This window comes from Corythoichthys intestinalis, chromosome 1, assembly GCF_030265065.1.
Source record: "Corythoichthys intestinalis isolate RoL2023-P3 chromosome 1, ASM3026506v1, whole genome shotgun sequence".
NCBI lineage: Eukaryota > Metazoa > Chordata > Actinopteri > Syngnathiformes > Syngnathidae > Corythoichthys > Corythoichthys intestinalis.
This window is the reverse complement of record NC_080395.1, coordinates 72,860,611-72,878,285: the sequence shown is the minus strand read 5'-3', so window position 1 is coordinate 72,878,285 and position 17,675 is coordinate 72,860,611. Positions and strand designations below refer to the sequence as shown.

The window sequence follows — 17,675 nt, the reverse complement described above, 5'->3', positions numbered from 1 at the left end:
AAAAATCAAACAATGTGATTTTCTGTTTTTTTTTTCCACTTTCTGTCTCTCATGGTTGAGGTTTACCCTTGTTGACAATTACAGCCCTCTCTAATATTTTCAAGTAGGAGAACTTGCACAATTGGTGTTTGACTAAATACTTATTTGCCACACTTTATGGCTGAATTTCTGTACTCTACTAACCAGCTCAGAAAGACAGCCATGACATGCTCAGTGAGTTAATCCTCTTGTCCACTTAAGGTGCATAGCTTTCCTTTCCTGCTCAGAGTGTACGTACCTAGACATGCTGTTTGACTGATTGTTGTAGTCCATGTCCTTGTGACCTGGAGACATTTCAGCATTTTCAGCAGCCTGGGCTTTTATTTTGTGTTTTTCACGGCGATGGGGCAGGAGCAAAGCCACAGTGAGGAAATGGATTTAGCGCAGATTCAGGAGCTGTGCATCATTTTCATGAAGGAGTGCCCTAGTGGTGCGTTGCATTTACATGAGTTTAAGAGGATCTTTGGAGTACCCAACACTTCTGCAGAGGAGTCTCTCTTCATTGAAACAATATTTCGCTCATTTGACACAAATAAGGTAAAATGAATGATTAAACATAACAATAGGTTCTAATCTCGGTTCCTCTTACCCGCCTCCGTAATTCCACATTTCTCCTTGATAACAGGACAATGCACTAGATTTCCTGGAGTATGTCGCAGCACTTCATCTGATTTTAAGAGGGAATCTTGAGGATAGACTCAAGTGGTCTTTCAAGATGTATGACAAAGATGGGAATGGAAAATTAGACCGGCAAGAGGTGAAACGGATCATAAGGGTATGTCAAATCACACACGTAAACCATGGCTCTGTGATTAGTATTTCATCATTGAATAAGCAATGAAAAATACTGTCTGTTTGTGTGATGCCATCTTAAAAAAAGAATCATAATGCTATCACTTTTTAGATTATTATTGAACTGCACTAAACAGCTTAGGGCTGAAAGCTTACACGGTTGGTTCGCTTTATTGGATGAGAAGTTTAACTCTGGGTCTGTTATATATGGCTGTACTTTATCGTAATCTTCTAAACCCAAGTTTAGCCCACCACCATGAGAACGGATTTACTTGACATAAATAGTTCTGATTGTTTGAAATGGCAATATCACATTTAGAATGTTTTCTGTCAGCAATGCAAAAGTATTTACTGCATAATCAAATGTATTGGACTCTTTTTCTATATGTGTTTGTAACCCATTTTAAATATTATACAGATTCTCTACAAAATCAAGCTCCAGACAACTGATGTTGATTTGACACCATCTGAAATATGTGACAGAATCTTTGATTTGGTTGACCAGAACAGCGATGGTAAGGTATCACTCCTATTTGAAAAATAAAGTGTAGCTCAATGTAAAGCATACTGCAGTCATGCATGTTTTTTAATTTAATCGAAAATATATATGTTTATTGGCTCATGGAGCAACCCTTTTGACTTACACCATCATAGAGCACACTTGTTTTTTAGCGCAACTCGGACGGCACGCAGGTCAGGGTGGGTGCAGATCGTCTTCCTCTCACCATCTCCTGAGAACCTAACTTACTCGGAACGCGCCTCTTTTTTTGGGATTGCAAATGCATTCACACAACTAGGTGAAAAAGCCCCTATTGAAGACAGTCCTTCAAAAAAGGAGGCGCTACTGAGCTCTGCAGCCACGCCCATATTCAAAGCCAAGGAGGAGCCTGTCTCGTAAAAAAGGGCATTTCCTGTTCCCACTAGGGGATATTTCAATGCAGTCGTGTTCAGGCTGGGATACCACACATACATGTCAGATATGAAAAAGATTGAACGTTGTATGAGGGAGTTATTAGTCATTTTCTGTATTTGATGTTTTGCCCCCCAAAAAATGGCCAATTTTGGCAACCCGGCCAGGTCAGGCCCGTGAATGAAAACTCACAGTTTGGAGAACTTAAGATCTCATACAGTGCCTTGCAAAAGTATTCGGCCCCCTTGAACCTTGCAACCTTTCGCCACATTTCAGGCTTCAAACATAAAGATATAAAATTTTAATTTGTTGTCAAGAATCAACAACAAGTGGGACACAATCGTGAAGTGGAACAAAATTTATTGGATAATTTAAACTTTTTTAACAAATAAAAAACTGAAAAGTGGGGCGTACAATATTATTCGGCCCCCTTGCGTTAATACTTTGTAGCGCCACCTTTTGCTCCAATTACAGCTGCAAGTCGCTTGGGGTATGTTTCTATCAGTTTTGCACATCGAGAGACTGACATTCTTGCCCATTCTTCCTTGCAAAACAGCTCGAGCTCAGTGAGGTTGGATGGAGAGTGTTTGTGAACAGCAGTCTTCAGCTCTTTCCACAGATTCTCCATTGGATTCAGGTCTGGACTTTGACTTGGCCATTCTAACACCTGGATACGTTTATTTTTGAACCATTCCATTGTACATTTGGCTTTATGTTTTGGATCATTGTCCTGTTGGAAGATAAATCTCCGTCCCAGTCTCAGGTCTTGTGCAGATACCAACAGGTTTTCTTCCAGAATGTTCCTGTATTTGGCTGCATCCATCTTCCCGTCAATTTTAACCATCTTCCCTGTCCCTGCTGAAGAAAAGTAGGCCCAAACCATGACGCTGCCACCACCATGTTTGACAGTGGGGATGGTGTGTTCAGGGTGATGAGCTGTGTTGCTTTTACGCCAAACATATCGTTTTGCATTGTGGCCAAAAAGTTCAATTTTGGTTTCATCTGACCAGAGCACCTTCTTCCACATGTTTGGTGTGTCTCCCAGGTGGCTTGTGGCAAACTTTAAACGAGACTTTTTATGGATATCTTTTAGAAATGGCTTTCTTCTTGCCACTCTTCCATAAAGGCCAGATTTGTGCAGTGTACGACTGATTGTTGTCCTATGGACAGACTCTCCCACCTCAGCTGTAGATCTCTGCAGTTCATCCAGAGTGATCATCGGCCTCTTGGCTGCATCTCTGATCAGTTTTCTCCTTGTTTGAGAAGAAAGTTTGGAAGGACGGCCGGGTCTTGGTAGATTTGCAGTGGTCTGATGCTCCTTCCATTTCAATATGATGGCTTGCACAGTGCTCCTTGAGATGTTTAAAGCTTGGGAAATCTTTTTGTATCCAAATCCGGCTTTAAACTTCTCCACAACAGTATCTCGGACCTGCCTGGTGTGTTCCTTGGTTTTCATAATGCTCTCTGCACTTTAAACAGAACCCTGAGACTATCACAGAGCAGGTGCATTTATACGGAGACTTGATTACACAAATTTTTGATTCTATTTATCATCATCGGTCATTTAGGACAACATTGGATCATTCAGAGATCCTCACTGAACTTCTGGAGTGAGTTTGCTGCACTGAAAGTAAAGGGGCCGAATAATATTGCACGCCCCACTTTTCAGTTTTTTATTTGTTAAAAAAGTTTAAATTATCCAATAAATGTTGTTCCACTTCACGATTGTGTCCCACTTGTTGTTGATTTTTGACAAAAAAATTAAATTTTATATCTTTATGTTTGAAGCCTGAAATGTGGCGAAAGGTTGCAAGGTTCAAGGGGGCCGAATACTTTTGCAAGGCACTGTATATCTAATGCACATTCTAACCAATTTTGAAGAGGATCCAACAAACACTTTAGGCACCAAGGTCTCAAATGTGCACCCTGTTAATCGATAAAAATTTCACATTCAATCCAAAATACCCCATTTCCTGTTGGGTTTGGAATATGGGTGCAAGAGACTTTTTGAGCAGTTTTGCTCAATGTATCGACTCCCCAAATTTCATCGCTCTACGTTGAAAAAACCTAAATGGAGAGGCCTTTTTTTTTAAATTCAGGGGGACGCAACTGAGCCATTTTGTTAAACTTTTTCACAACATTGCAAAATAATCTAAATTTACTTTAAGCCGCACGTATGTGGAAATATTGTTGAGTTTTCAAGCATGTTCAGGCCTCCAAATTGGCCATTTTCATTTGCCGAGGAGAAGAAATAATAATAAGAATCTTTTGCATTACAATAGACCCCAATCAGCAACATCACACAATCACGTGATTGCTGTATTGTGCTGCCATATTGTCCGTCATTGTGTGTCCATATTGTCAATGATCGTAGTTTCTAAAGGTAGATTCAATTGCAAATTAGTGCTTTCAGACGCTGTAAACTCATTGGATGAGTTGCATAAAAGCTGTTATTTGGAAAAGCTTCGGTCGATCCAGTCGCCAGATCCATATTTGATGCCCAAATCAATGTTTCCTCCCGTCCGGTCCCGTCCCGTGCGTCAGAGCTCGACCTGATACCACAAAATTTCTATTCATACTCCAGTTTATGTCACGATGAGGAGTCGGGTACCCAAAATCGGCGAATTTAAACCGACATTTGGGCAGCTGAGTGTCACCCTTGTCATGATTGTAAAATGAAACTTGATCGGCGGTTCTACAACGGGCCGGTGTGTGCCGAAAAATAGCCGCCCCGCGTGAAATGTCCCCCGTGATGGGAGCGCTTATTTATAACGCTTTATTGAAGTTAAAACATCAAATGTTTTCATGGATGCATTACAGTAATGGATTTACGACTGTAAAAATCAGTTTTAAATAAGTAATTAAATTACACAAAATATTAGTACTGTATTTCAGTAACAAATCGTGGACTGGGCCACATAACCATCTTTGAAAAGAAATATATTAGTCTACAGCTTTTTACGACCATATCCCAATGACAATCACATAGGTATGATATTTATTAGTTCAAGCAGAGTAAAATAATACATATTCACAGTACGAGTTTATTAGTTCAAGCAGAGTAAAATAATACATATTCACGGGTACAAGAAAGTCGTTTCCGTGTGGGCGCTCCCGTCAGGGGGGACATTTCACACGGGGAGGCTATTTTTCGGCACAACACCTGTTGTTGCGCTCAACTTCTTGCTGCGCGACCGTGACGATGAGCTTCGTAGTGTCCGTCTGATGATGTCTGCGATCGTGTTGGCATCATGACTATTGATGTTTTCGCCGCCGTCTGACGGCTGTTGACACAAACGCATCATGGCTCGAGATAAACAAACCGTGCTGCTTTCGAGATTTGCCCTTTTAACAATGGGCACACAGTAACTACTAAAATGACCGTTTATCTTGTCTGTTACTGCAACCAACCGCCACACTTGCCTTCACCATTTTGATTAATCAATGTTAACGATTGTCAGGAAGGTTTTGGGGTTCATTTACTAGGCGGTGATTCCTTAGACAAGCAGGAAAACACGCAGTAATAGGAGGAATGTACGTAGCGGTAATATGTAAACACGATGAGCAGACGGACAATATGGCGGCACAAGTCAGGGGGGCGGTGTTGTGACGTCCCGTGAATGAGGTCTATAGGGCTCTCGCACACTTGCTCAGGCCCTAATTAACAGGAGGAGGATTAGAATGGTCCAGAATGAAAAGCTATATGGACTCCCTGTGGTTACCAGCCACCAACATGGTGATAGGCTCTGTCTGCAATTGGACCAGGTAGAGATATAATCCATTCCGAGCTCTGACAGTTAAAGGCTGCACCAACAGCACCAAGAGAATCGGGCGATAGGGATCATCTGGTGAGCTGTTTGTAAATCCAAAAGGTTTTCTCTGTCCCGGAATCCAATAGAGCACAGACAGGAAACATTTGAGATTGGTGACGGAGCGAAGCCTGAATTTGAAGTTAATGAGGCACTATACTCCTCACATGGCCAATTACAGTTTAGCCTTTTTGCTCTCCTCCCTGCAGGTGGCGACATAAGCCCCTTTCACATACCCCAATACACCGTTAAAATCCAGGATTTAAACGGACATGCCTTGTATGTAAAAGCAATTTCCCGGAGATTACGCGGACATTTAACGGGTTGCGTCTTAGTATAATGTCTCGGACTTTCGTCGTACGTTGTACCTCAAAGCAGAAACAACGGAGGGATGCGTTCAACGGTTTATTAAATACAAACAAAATTACACGCGATCGCGGAAAAGGGGGAATAACACAATGTGTCTGTGAGAGTAGGTTAACGGGGATCAATAATACTAACCTGAGCGTTAGGCGTATAGCCGATGAGACAACAAAAAAATACACTCAAATACCAGCACAACGTAAGGGATTTCAAAACAAGGGCGGCAGGCAAACAAGCTAGCAAATGCACGAAATTCAAGAGTACAAGTTATTGAATAGCGCCCAGCAAGCTAATCTCGGCACCCTTCTCTTGGATCGCCTGGGCTTAAATACAGTGTTGATGAGCTTGAATTGGCTGCAATTATGACGTTGGGAACACTCCCACAAACAGCTCTGTAAGAAAACATGATTTGACCAACATTGTGACAGCCGATGCCGACCAAAAATGACATGATGTCCAGGTTATAAAATCACACCAGCAGCCCTCCCCGCACAGAGAGCGCTAGTGGGCAACACAGGACAAGTCTGTGAAAGTGTCCGACTCACGTCATTCCCGGGATATCTCTACATGCGTGAAAGCAATGACACGAGTAAATCCCGCGTGCCCTTACTCGTGAATTTACCGGGATATGTTTGCGAAGGGGTTTTATTGTCTCAGCTGGGAGGGGACTGGTTAGAGTATTTTTGACATATTCCCTTTATGACCCAGTTTCTGTCTCCTCTCCTGGATTTGGTTCTCGATCCTAATGTGGAGGGTGATGAATTGATCCAAACTGGATCTCGTCCTGAGCTGCTGGTTCATAACAAGCTCATCTTTGATGTCCTACTGTAGCCCCACATAGAAAGCTCCTTGAAGGGAGTTTTCATTCCACCCAGTGCCATCTACTAGTGTCTGAAATTTGTTGGTATATTTGATCACACTTTGATCCCCGTGTCGAATCGACATTAGTCAGTGGCCAACCTCTCTGCCACGGCACGAATGACCAAACATCATCATATCCACATGGCAATATACAGTGTATCACAAAAGTGAGTACACCTCTCACATTTCTGCAGATATGTATATCTTTTCATGGGACAACACTGACAAAATGACACTTTGACAAAATGAAAAGTAGTCTGTGTGGCGCTTACTGTATACAATAGAGCTAATTTATTTTCCCTCAAAATACCTTGAAATATAGCCATTAATATTTAAACCCCTGGCAACAAAAGTAAGTACACCCCTTAGAAACCACGTATATCCCTAAATGTCCAAATTGAGTGCTGCTTGTCATTTTCCCTCCAAAATGTCACGTGACTCGTTACAGGAGTGCTGTCAGCATTGCTGCAGAGATTGAAGAGATGGGAGGTCAGCCTGTTAGTGCTCAGACCATACACCGACTGCACTCTACATCAAATTGGTGTGCATGGCTGTAACCCCAGGAGGAAGCCTCTTTTGAAGACAGTACACAAAAAAACCCGCTCGTCTCATCAGCCCATAGGACATGGTTCCAGTAATCCATGTGCTTTATTGACATGTCTTCAGCAAACTGTTTGCGGGCTTTCTTGTGTACCGTCTTCAGAAGAAGCTTCTTCCTGGGGTGACAGCCATGCACACCAATTTGATGTAGAGTGCGGCCTGTGGTCTGAGCACTAACAGGCTGACCCCTCACCTCTTCAATCTCTCACTCCTGTAACGAGTCACAAGACATTTTGGAGGGAAAATGACAAGCAGTACTCAATTTGGACATTTAGGGATGTACGTAGTTTTTCAGGGGTGTACTCACTTTTGTTGCCAGGGGTTAAGATATTAATGGCTATATTTGGAGTTATTTTGAGGGGAAAATAAATTAACTCTTATATAAGCTGCACACAGACTACTTTTCATTGTGACAAAGTTTCATTTTGTCAGTTGCCCCATGAAAAGATATCCTTAAATATCTGCAGAAATGCGAGGGGTGTACTCACATGTGTGATACACTGTATGTACTTTACACAATATGCAATAGCCACCTCAGGGATGAATGGATGGATGGTTGCTGGCAATTAGCATCGGTTTTTAGCCTTGCAACTTACATGCAGATTTCACCAGATTTTTTAAATCTTCTCAATTGTTTGTCCATGGCAATTTCAATTTCATATTGACAGAAAAAAACTAGGACATATTGCTCAGTCAATTTTTCACAAATTGGTGAACGTGATCCATTTTTGCTTGTGAAATGGCTTTAGGAGAGGTATAGTGTGGGTTCGTTTTTTTTTAAGCATTTCTCAAATGTAAATAAACATAACAATATACAGTGGTACCTCTACTTGCGAACGTCTCTACATACAGAATTTTAAGGTTAAGACACGCCTCAACAGGGAAAGTGTTGTCTTTTACGAAAGGCAAAAATACTGTATGGCTGGTGCTCCCAACTCCCAGAGTTGAACGTAACGTACTTATAGCTGCTCTGCCATTGGCTATTGCCTAGCATTCCTGGCATCTAATTGGCTAAGGGGGACCACGACTGTATGTGTATGCGTGTATCCCAGCGTCCTATTCATTCGGCCCTTGTATTCCGCCAGCTTTACATGAGTATTAAATTTTATTCTTTACTGTTTTCTTGGTTTATTTACATGATGCAGAACTCTATAATTTTATGATTATTGTGCAATAATCTAATTGTAACATGTATTTGTTACATATTTTAATGTATTTCTATGCATAAAAAATTTATGTCTGAATTTTAGGGGGCTTCGAACGGATTAGGGCATTTACATGGAAAACGCGTCTCTTTACAGAATTTTGAAGTTACGAAACTATTTCCAGAACCAATTAATATTGTACGTAGCGGTACCACAGTATACATAATTACATAGCATGTTTTATAGTGTATTCAACTGAATAATGATTAAGAAGGATTTATCAGTCTTTTACATGTAACCTTACTATGTTTTTAAAATTTCGCATGTATGTACCCTTTGTTGGCAATAACGGAGGCCAAACGTTTTCTCCAACTCTTCACAAGCTTTTCACACACTGTTGCTGGTATTTTGGCCCATTCCTCCATGCAGATCTCCTCTAGAGCAGTGATGTTTTGGGGCTGTCGTTGGGCAACACGGACTTTCAACTCCCTCCACAGATTTTCTATGGGATTGAGTTCTGGAGACTGGTTAGGCCTCTCCAGGACCTTGAAATTCTTCTTACGAAGCCACTCCTTTGTTGCCCTGGCTGTGTGTTTGGGATTATTGTCATGCTGAAGGACCCAGCCACGTCTCATCTTCAATGCCCTTGCTGATGGAAGTAGATTTTTCTTCAAAATCTCTCGATACATGGCCCCATTCATTCTTTCCTTTACACAGATCAGTCGTCCTGGTCCCTTTGCAGAAAAAACGGCCCCAAAGCATGATGTTTTCGCCCCCATGCTTCACAGTGGGTATGGTGCAATTCAGTATTCTTTCTCCTCTAAACACGAGAACTTGTGATTCTACCAAAAAGTTCTATTTTGATTTCATCAGACCATAACACAGTCTCCCAGTCCTCTTCTGGACATCCAAATGCTCTCTAGCGAACCGCAGACGGGCCTGGACGTGTACTGGCTTCAGTAGGGGGACACGTCTGGCAGTGCAGGATTTGAGTCCCTGGCGGCGCATTCTGTTTCTGATAGTAGCACTGTGGTCCCAGCTCTCTGTAGGTCATTCGCTAGGTCCCCCCGTGTGGTTCTGGGATTTTTGCTCACTGTTCTTGTTATCATTTTGACGCCATGGGGTGAGATCTTGCATGGAGCCCCAGATCGGGGGAGATTATCAGTGGTCTTGTACGTCTTCCATTTTCTAATAATTGCTCCCACAGTTGATTTCTTTACACCAAGCGAAGAGTGTAGAGTCACAGAAAACGTTTAGCCTCCGTTATCGCCAGCAAAGGGTACATAACAAAGTACTGAGATGAACTTTTGGTATCGACCACATACTTATTTTCCACCATGATCTGCAAATAAATTCTTTAAAAATCAAACAATGTGATTTTCTGTTTTTTTTCCCCACATTCTGTCTCTCATGGTTGAGGTTTACTCATGTTGACAATTACAGGCCTCTCTAATCTTTTCAAGTAGGAGAACTTGCAAAATTGGTGGTTGACTAAATACTTATTTGCCCCACTATATGTTATCAAAACATGCAGTTCTTCATTTAATTTAGGACATTAATGATCTTGCACTTGTGCCACACAGGTCAGATATCGCTATCGGAGTTCATGGAAGGCGCTCAGAAAGATGAATGGGTAATGAACCTGTTCAAGTTGGACGTCAACGCCACCGGATGGGTCATCCAAAATTGTGGCAAACTACCATGATCTTACTAAGCGGATGCTCAATATTGGTTCAGGGGTAACAGATAGGCTGTCTTTATACCTTGACTTGTTTGAGCTTCTTTTGATTTAAGGATGAACGGCAGCGAACCGTTCTCTGGCTGCAGTTTTGCTGTAATTCGGCCAGCTGGTTTGAGGGTCAGAATGCTTGCAGCAGATCTGTGAGTAAGCTCAGAAGGCTCAATACCGTGATAAAGTTTGCATTTCAATTCAAATTCATGAAATATTAGTCATTTTATTCATTAATATTCCAAATATTAATGATTATCTAGATGGATGGAACCCAATACCTACAGTACTAATGAAAAGCAACACTGTGATATTTTTTTCAATATTTTTAAATTACCGTATTTTTCGGACTATAAGTCGCACCTGAGTATAAGTCGCACCATCCCAAAAATGCGCAATGAAGAGGAAAGAAAAACATATAAGTCACACCAGAGTATAAGTCGCATTTTGGGAGGAAATTTACTCCATAAAATCCAACACATAGAACAGATTTCATCTTGAAAGGCAATTTGAAATAAAAATACAATAGAGAACAACATGCTGAATACGTGTACAGTATGATAATGTTGCATGACTCATGAACAACAAAATGTGAACGTAGCCGTTATGTTAACATAACATTAACATTAACAGCTATTAAGGTAACTATAGCATAAAGAACATGCTAACAAGTTTACCAAATCATCAGTCTATCATCAGTCATCGCTCTAAAAGACCAAAATAACATGTGAAATGATACAATAATGCGTTATTAATTTCACACATAAGTCGCTCCAGAGTGTAAGTCACACCCCCAGCCAAACTATGAAAAAAATCTGCGATTTGTAGTCCGAAAAATACGGTACTGTTAACTGTTTTAATCATTGTAATTCTTTCCTATTAATATTACAAAGTACTCTATATACTGTACACTTGTGTTCACCATTCAGTAGAATGAGAAAGTGTCTCAAAACGTTTGACTGAGGTTGTATGTACACAAAGAGTTTCATTTTGAGCCACTCTTATTTTCTTTGCACAATTTATCTGTGTGGTTTCTTAGCTATTTTTGTTTGTTTGTTTAAATTTGTTGTCACTTTTTAGTTGTTTCGGTAGGTTTACTGTCTGCCATACTGAAATAATAGTACATCCCTTTGTGAAAGAAGCCAATTAGAATCAGAGACAAATTGCTTGGTTGAAACATTAAGAAGGGAAAAAACTTTAAAAGAAAAGAAAACTTTGTCTGCCTTGTGGAGTCCCAGTAGGAGCGCTAAAATGCAATGATGATATTTGACCAATGTAACCTAAATACAAAGGAGACCCTCAAGATACGAGCACAGTCCGACCAACCTTGTAACATGAATGTATTTTCTCCATAAGAAATAATTGAATACCAGTTAATGGTAAATTAACTCACACTTGTATAGCACCTTTCCACCATCAAGTCACTCACAGCACTTTGACACTATATGTTCGTTTGCCTAATAATGACGCAGCATCAGGAGCAACGTGGGGTTCAGTATCTTGCTCAAGGATACTTAGGCAAATAGAACCCACAACCTCTGGGGTGGGGAACAACTATTCTACCACTGGGCCATGCCACATCCATGTTAATGTGGGCAACACTTCCCATGACCCCTCATCGGGGGGGATAGTAAAAAATCTTTACTCTAGTAAGAGTAGCGTTACTTCAAAATAATATTACTCAGGTAAAAGTTTCGTATTTTTTGGACTATAAGTCGCACCTGAGTAGAAGTCGCACCAGCCATAAAATGCCCAACGAAGAGGAAAAAACCATATAAGTCGCACCGGAGTATAAGTCGCATTTTTGGGGAAAATGGGTACAGATCTTCTACAGATCATCTTGAAAGGCAATTTAATATAAAAATACAATAGAGCAGAACATTCTGAATAAGTGTACAATATGATGTTACATGATGCATTAACAACGAAATGCAAATATACTGTCCTCACCAGGGCACTACGGCTCGGTCCTGGCTATACAGCAAGCTAAACTCCCAAATGACGATGCTCGATGTCCGTATAATTTGCTGAATCAATTCCATCGTTGATTCCAAACAAGTTCACCTCAACGTAAATAAATGATCATTAGGTGCTATCACAGCAATGAAACAAACGGTTAGCATGCGTTCGCTAGCATTAGCACATCGTTCAAACAACCACACAACTGACTCTAAGTGTCCGATCGCGGGTGGAAAACACACAACAACAACAGAAAAGATGATACACACAGGCGTTGCCTCTGTAGAGATATTTTACAAGCATAAACAATGAACGTAGGTTCGCATCCGTGTCTCTCTCTGTCTGTCTCTCTCTCTCTCTCTCTCTCTCTCTCTCTCTCGCCCACTCGCTCAGAGATGCTGCGTTGCTGTCCGTCTTCTTCTGGTGTGTGTGAGCGCTCTTCTTCGTGTAAACAAGTGCGAGTGTGCCACCATGTGGGCGTAAAAGCGGCACAAATTAAAAGCATGCATTTCAATATAAAAAAGTCAATAATACAATTGAACACACATTGCCAAAGAGAGAATGCGAACGTGCCCATAGCTATTAAGACTTATTCAGATAACTATAGCTTAGAGAACATGCTAACAAGTTTACCAAACCATCAGTGTCACTCCAAAACACCAAAATAACATGTGAAATGATATCATAATTTCACACATAAGTCGCTCCTGGGTATAAGTCGCACCCCCAGCCAAATTATGAAAAAAACTGCGACTTACAGTCCGAAAAATACGGTAGTCGTCCAAATAATGTAGTCAAGTACAAGTAAAAACAAGTATTTGCTGAAAAGAATACTTAACTAATGAGTAACATTGCGAGTAACTGCTTATATTTTTGTTGGATTTTTTTTTTTTTTAAACGGTGTTTTTTCTAAGCACAAAGTTATCTATATGGACTGTTGTTATGATGATACTGTACAGTAACCAATTACATAATCACATTAAGCTAAAGAAATACAAAAAAATAATAATAATTGAATTCTGATGAGAAAAAATGAAGCATTATTCGTCCAAAGAGCATGACTGCCCTATGGTGGAGAAAATAGTTCATAGTTAAATAGTGAAGAGTTCCTTCATGATTACTATTTTGAAATTAAGATCATATCTCCAGTTTTTCGTGGTCAATCGGTGCCACGTAAAAACTGGGAGAGAGTTTAAAATTTGCGGTTTTGAGTTATGTTGAGGGCAGTGCTCTATATCAAATATTTCATTTTTTATGGTGCTTTAAAAATACAACATGACTGAACAGGCTGGGGTGAAGGTTGAATGGCAAGATTGGGTCTGATTGGTATAATGAAGTCATGTAAATATTGTTGCGACGTCTCATTGGTGAAATCGGTAGAGCCACCCTGGTAACACACCAGGCATGTCTCTACTCTTGCCATTGCTGACAAAAAAATAAATAAATCTAATATGTAGAATAAAGAGGAAAAATGTAATGACACTTGTGTAGCCCAAAATAGCGGATTAAGAGTAGCGGTTTTTCTTAATGAATCTACTCAAGTAAAAAGTATGGCTTAGTAAAACTATTCTTGGAAGTACATTTTTCTCAAAAAGGTACTCAAGTAAATGTAACGGAGTACATGTAACGCGTTACTACCCACCTCTGCACATCATCAATGTTCCCCTCTAATTTTTCATATGTCTGAGCAGACACACAAGCTCCCTGAGCACACTGCGGACAACTGTGAGCATCAGATGTGGATGCTGTGGCCACACACCAGTATCATGGCTGTTAAAAACCTTGGATCATAGTAAATTACACGGCTTATCAAAAGAATTAAATTACAGCAGCAATTTTCATTGGTCTACTTTGAATAAAATTGATTTGGCCCACTCAAAATGAAAAAGACAAAAATTGCTTTGCTCCTGAGACCTGTACTATGTTATACAGTATGTGAGAGTCCTGCTTTAAACAAAGGAAGAGTCCTGGTTTGGCCTGCGAAGGGTCCAGTTGTGGCATGGGTGAGTTAATAAATAAAACAGTGAACAACAACAATGTGAGCACTGTATATCAAACACCCACATTAAAACTGTTCATACAATACACACCTCCTTAAAACTAGTTGAATTCCCTTGTTTTCAGTGTAAATCTACTAAAAATAAGTGAAATTATCTGCCAGGGCTTCAAGTAAATTTTATATTTCTTAAAATAAGAAAAATAGCTTGCTGAAAATAAGTGTAACAGACTTTTTTTTAAAAGCAAAAAGTTAATATATTTAATCTTTTTAAAAAAACGCTTATCAGAAATGCTCTTAATTCAAGAATAGATATTGTTTAAAACATTAATTGAAAGCAAATCTTTCTTAATTTAGGTGAAAAATTACCAAATTTTAGATGTATGGTCTTAATAAGAACAATTAGTAACATTTACTCAAAGTGGAACAATCTGACGCAGTAATCGGTTAACTTGTCTAACACTAAAAACAAGATGGTGAAAACGATTTGACTTGATTTAAGAAAAAATTCTGATTAAGATGTACTAAACTTATAGTGTATACACACCTCCCTAAAACTAGGTAAATTCCATTGCTTTCAGCTTAAATCTAATAGAAATAAGTGAAATTATCTGCCAGTGCTTCAGGTAAATTTTACTCAGATTTCTTGAAATAACAACAGCTAGCTGATAATAATCTTAACAGATTTACTTAAAGCAATAAGTATATTTAATCTTAAAAATAGCTTTGAAATGTCAAATGACAAGAATACATATTGTTATCTAGGGCTTTGCCTTGCAAAAGCCAAGATAATGTTATTCAAAACATTATTTGAAAGCAAATGTTTCTTGATTTGGGTGAAAAATGACAAACTTTTAGATGTATGGGCCAAATAAGAACAAATCGTAATATTTACTTAAAATAAGTGGAATAATCTGACGTATTAATCTGTTAACTACACTGCAATATTATAATGTCTTTTTCAGATAATTTTCCTTAAATCTAGTCAAATAATTTTCTCCATCTTGTTTTGAGTATAAAACACTAGTCGACAGACCCTGGTGTAGTAACGTTGTCGCGTTGCTGTATCGAACACACAAATAGGAGTGTCGCGCTGGCACATCACTGTGGCACCAATAGTAGTCCTTGTGATGCTACAATATGTTTCTATTGAATTTTATTTTGTGTGCTGCATAGATTTTCTTGTGCAACGAGTATGTGCAAGCAGTGCGCGACCTTAGAGGGAACATTGCCCCCCATGTAACCCCGAATAATTCAAGGCATCATTTTTAATGCGAAATAATCTGAAAAAGAAACTACGTTATTTATATACAAGCACTTATCATGAGGGTATGAGTCTTCTAGCGATGTAACAAAAGTGCGAGCCTGCCGAGCCTATAGTCTTTGCAAAGATTGCTAACACTCACATTTTTTTCATGTTTTCTCATTATTTCTCTTGTTTTGTCTTTTATTTGCCTCACTGATTCAGATGCAATTTGATACAAAATCAAATAATGAGGATAAGCAGCATCTTTTGACACAAGATCTAGAGTGATGCTGAGACGCTTGGGGAGACAAAGCGAAAAAGAGAACTGGCCTGCGACCTGACGGGATGCCGAGGCACGCCATGCCAAGCGAGCGATTGCATTATCACACTAATTTTCTATCGTGATGATGCTCGTATTGTTAAAAACTCCAAAGGTGAGGTGCTCGTATCATGAGGGTCCACTGAATAGATTTCTTTAAAAACAATACAGCTCCCTCATTTGCAAAGTGAAATCCTGAAAAAATTACAGGATGGAAAGTATTGGAACTTGTAGGTTCAAAATAGAATTTGTAGTCTTGAGTTATTTTCCCACAGTCCAAATCAATATATTGAGTGTTTGCTTCGTGAATACTCCAAATCACCATTTTGTTTGGATTTTAGTGCCAATAGTTGTCTATCTAGTGACTGAATCGACCTCCAATCTACCTCTCATCTTAAATCAGCACCAACTGGTTTAAACCTGATTCCGGTACATTAAATCTACCTCAAATCTACTTCTCACCTTAAGTCAGCAAGAACTGGTTGAAACTTAATTCGGTACATTGAACAGGACAGGTGGTATGAAAAGCAAAAAAATAATTGATTACTGAAACTTGAAACCTATTGGTTTGTTCAAAATCTTGCTAACGAGCCAATCACTGTCTACCTCAACTAGATTTTCACATTTTTCAGAATGTGTAAAGAAAAAACTGTGAACATCACATACTTATTTCATATTGATGCTCCAACTACCTCTAATATTTTTGTTCAACACCTTTAAAGGGCTCTGCTACCTCTTGATGTCTTGCTTCTGCAATCACTGTCAAGTGATATACTTTGGAACATTTACAAGATTTGAAGAAGACCAAAACATTTGTCAAACAAGATGTGGTGGATATTTAGAAAGTATTCACAAAAAAATGTGTCCAGATTCATTTCACCCATCTGTTACCACGGCTACAGTATATCTGAAAGAATTAAAGAATAACTTCCCAAACCTCAAACAGGAATGGGGTTTTAATGATTTGAAATTAAAATCAACTCGTTTCAATTGCTACCCATTATTCAGCAATGGTGATTAACTGCAATTTCAACAAAACAGCAAAAGCCACAGTTTGGAATATTTTTGTCATATGTGCCACGTTTCAAATGAACAATGACAAGTTATATGATTGTCTATTGTACTTCATTCCGTGTGTTCAACGAGGGAGGGATTCTTATAATTAGATAACAGTGGGCCAAGCAAAGAAATCCCTCTTCTCCTAATTAAAAAGAAATTTTCTGAAACAAACTTTTTATGGTTTTACAAAATGACAAAATTCATAAACAAATTGCTTTAGAGAAAAAAGTGTAGCGATATATTGTTTACATGCATAACATGCATTTAAAAAAAAAAAAAGCATATTGTGATAAAGTTCATTATTTTCATCATGTAATGATACAAATTAAACTTTGATATATTTTAGATTTATTACATACAGCTGATGTAGTTCACAGCCTTGTATTGTTTTGATATTGATGATTTTTGAAAAAAAAAAAAAAAAAAGTAAAGAAACACCAAAAATCTCTATACCTCAAAAAAAAAAAAAAAAAAAAAAAAAAATTGCATCTCTCATCCTACCAATTAAAAAAATGTATTTGAAATTCAAAATAGTCAACCTTAAAATAATTATGTTCGTTATGCACTCAATACTTAGGGAATCCTTTGGCAGAAATGAGGCAATCACCTTGCTACACTGACAACCTTAAAATTATCTGTGGCCGTTGCCCAAATGACCACATGAGGGAGGTATAATAGCAAATAAACCAAAATTACCAACTAAATTAGATAACAATAAATGGCAAAATGAAATACATTAACACCAAACAATAAGTAAACTAATGTGTATTTAAATTAAAATAGAAAAAAAAAATCAAATACTTAAATTAACTACTTAAATGTCCCCCCTCCAGATGGTAGGTGCCAGG

At 39.0% G+C, this 17,675-nt stretch overlaps 1 protein-coding gene across 1 annotated transcript; it reads left to right on the top strand.

Annotated features, from left to right (window-relative positions):
• The first annotated feature begins 278 nt into the window (after positions 1 to 278).
• guca1g (guanylate cyclase activator 1g) lies at positions 279 to 10,530 on the top strand. Its single transcript, XM_057846823.1, has 4 exons — positions 279 to 576; positions 665 to 814; positions 1,250 to 1,346; positions 10,103 to 10,530. Exons 1-4 carry the CDS (start codon positions 382 to 384, stop codon positions 10,222 to 10,224), a joined length of 564 nt encoding a protein of 187 aa, XP_057702806.1. The 5' UTR covers positions 279 to 381; the 3' UTR covers positions 10,225 to 10,530.
• Positions 10,531 to 17,675: the final 7,145 nt, after the last annotated feature.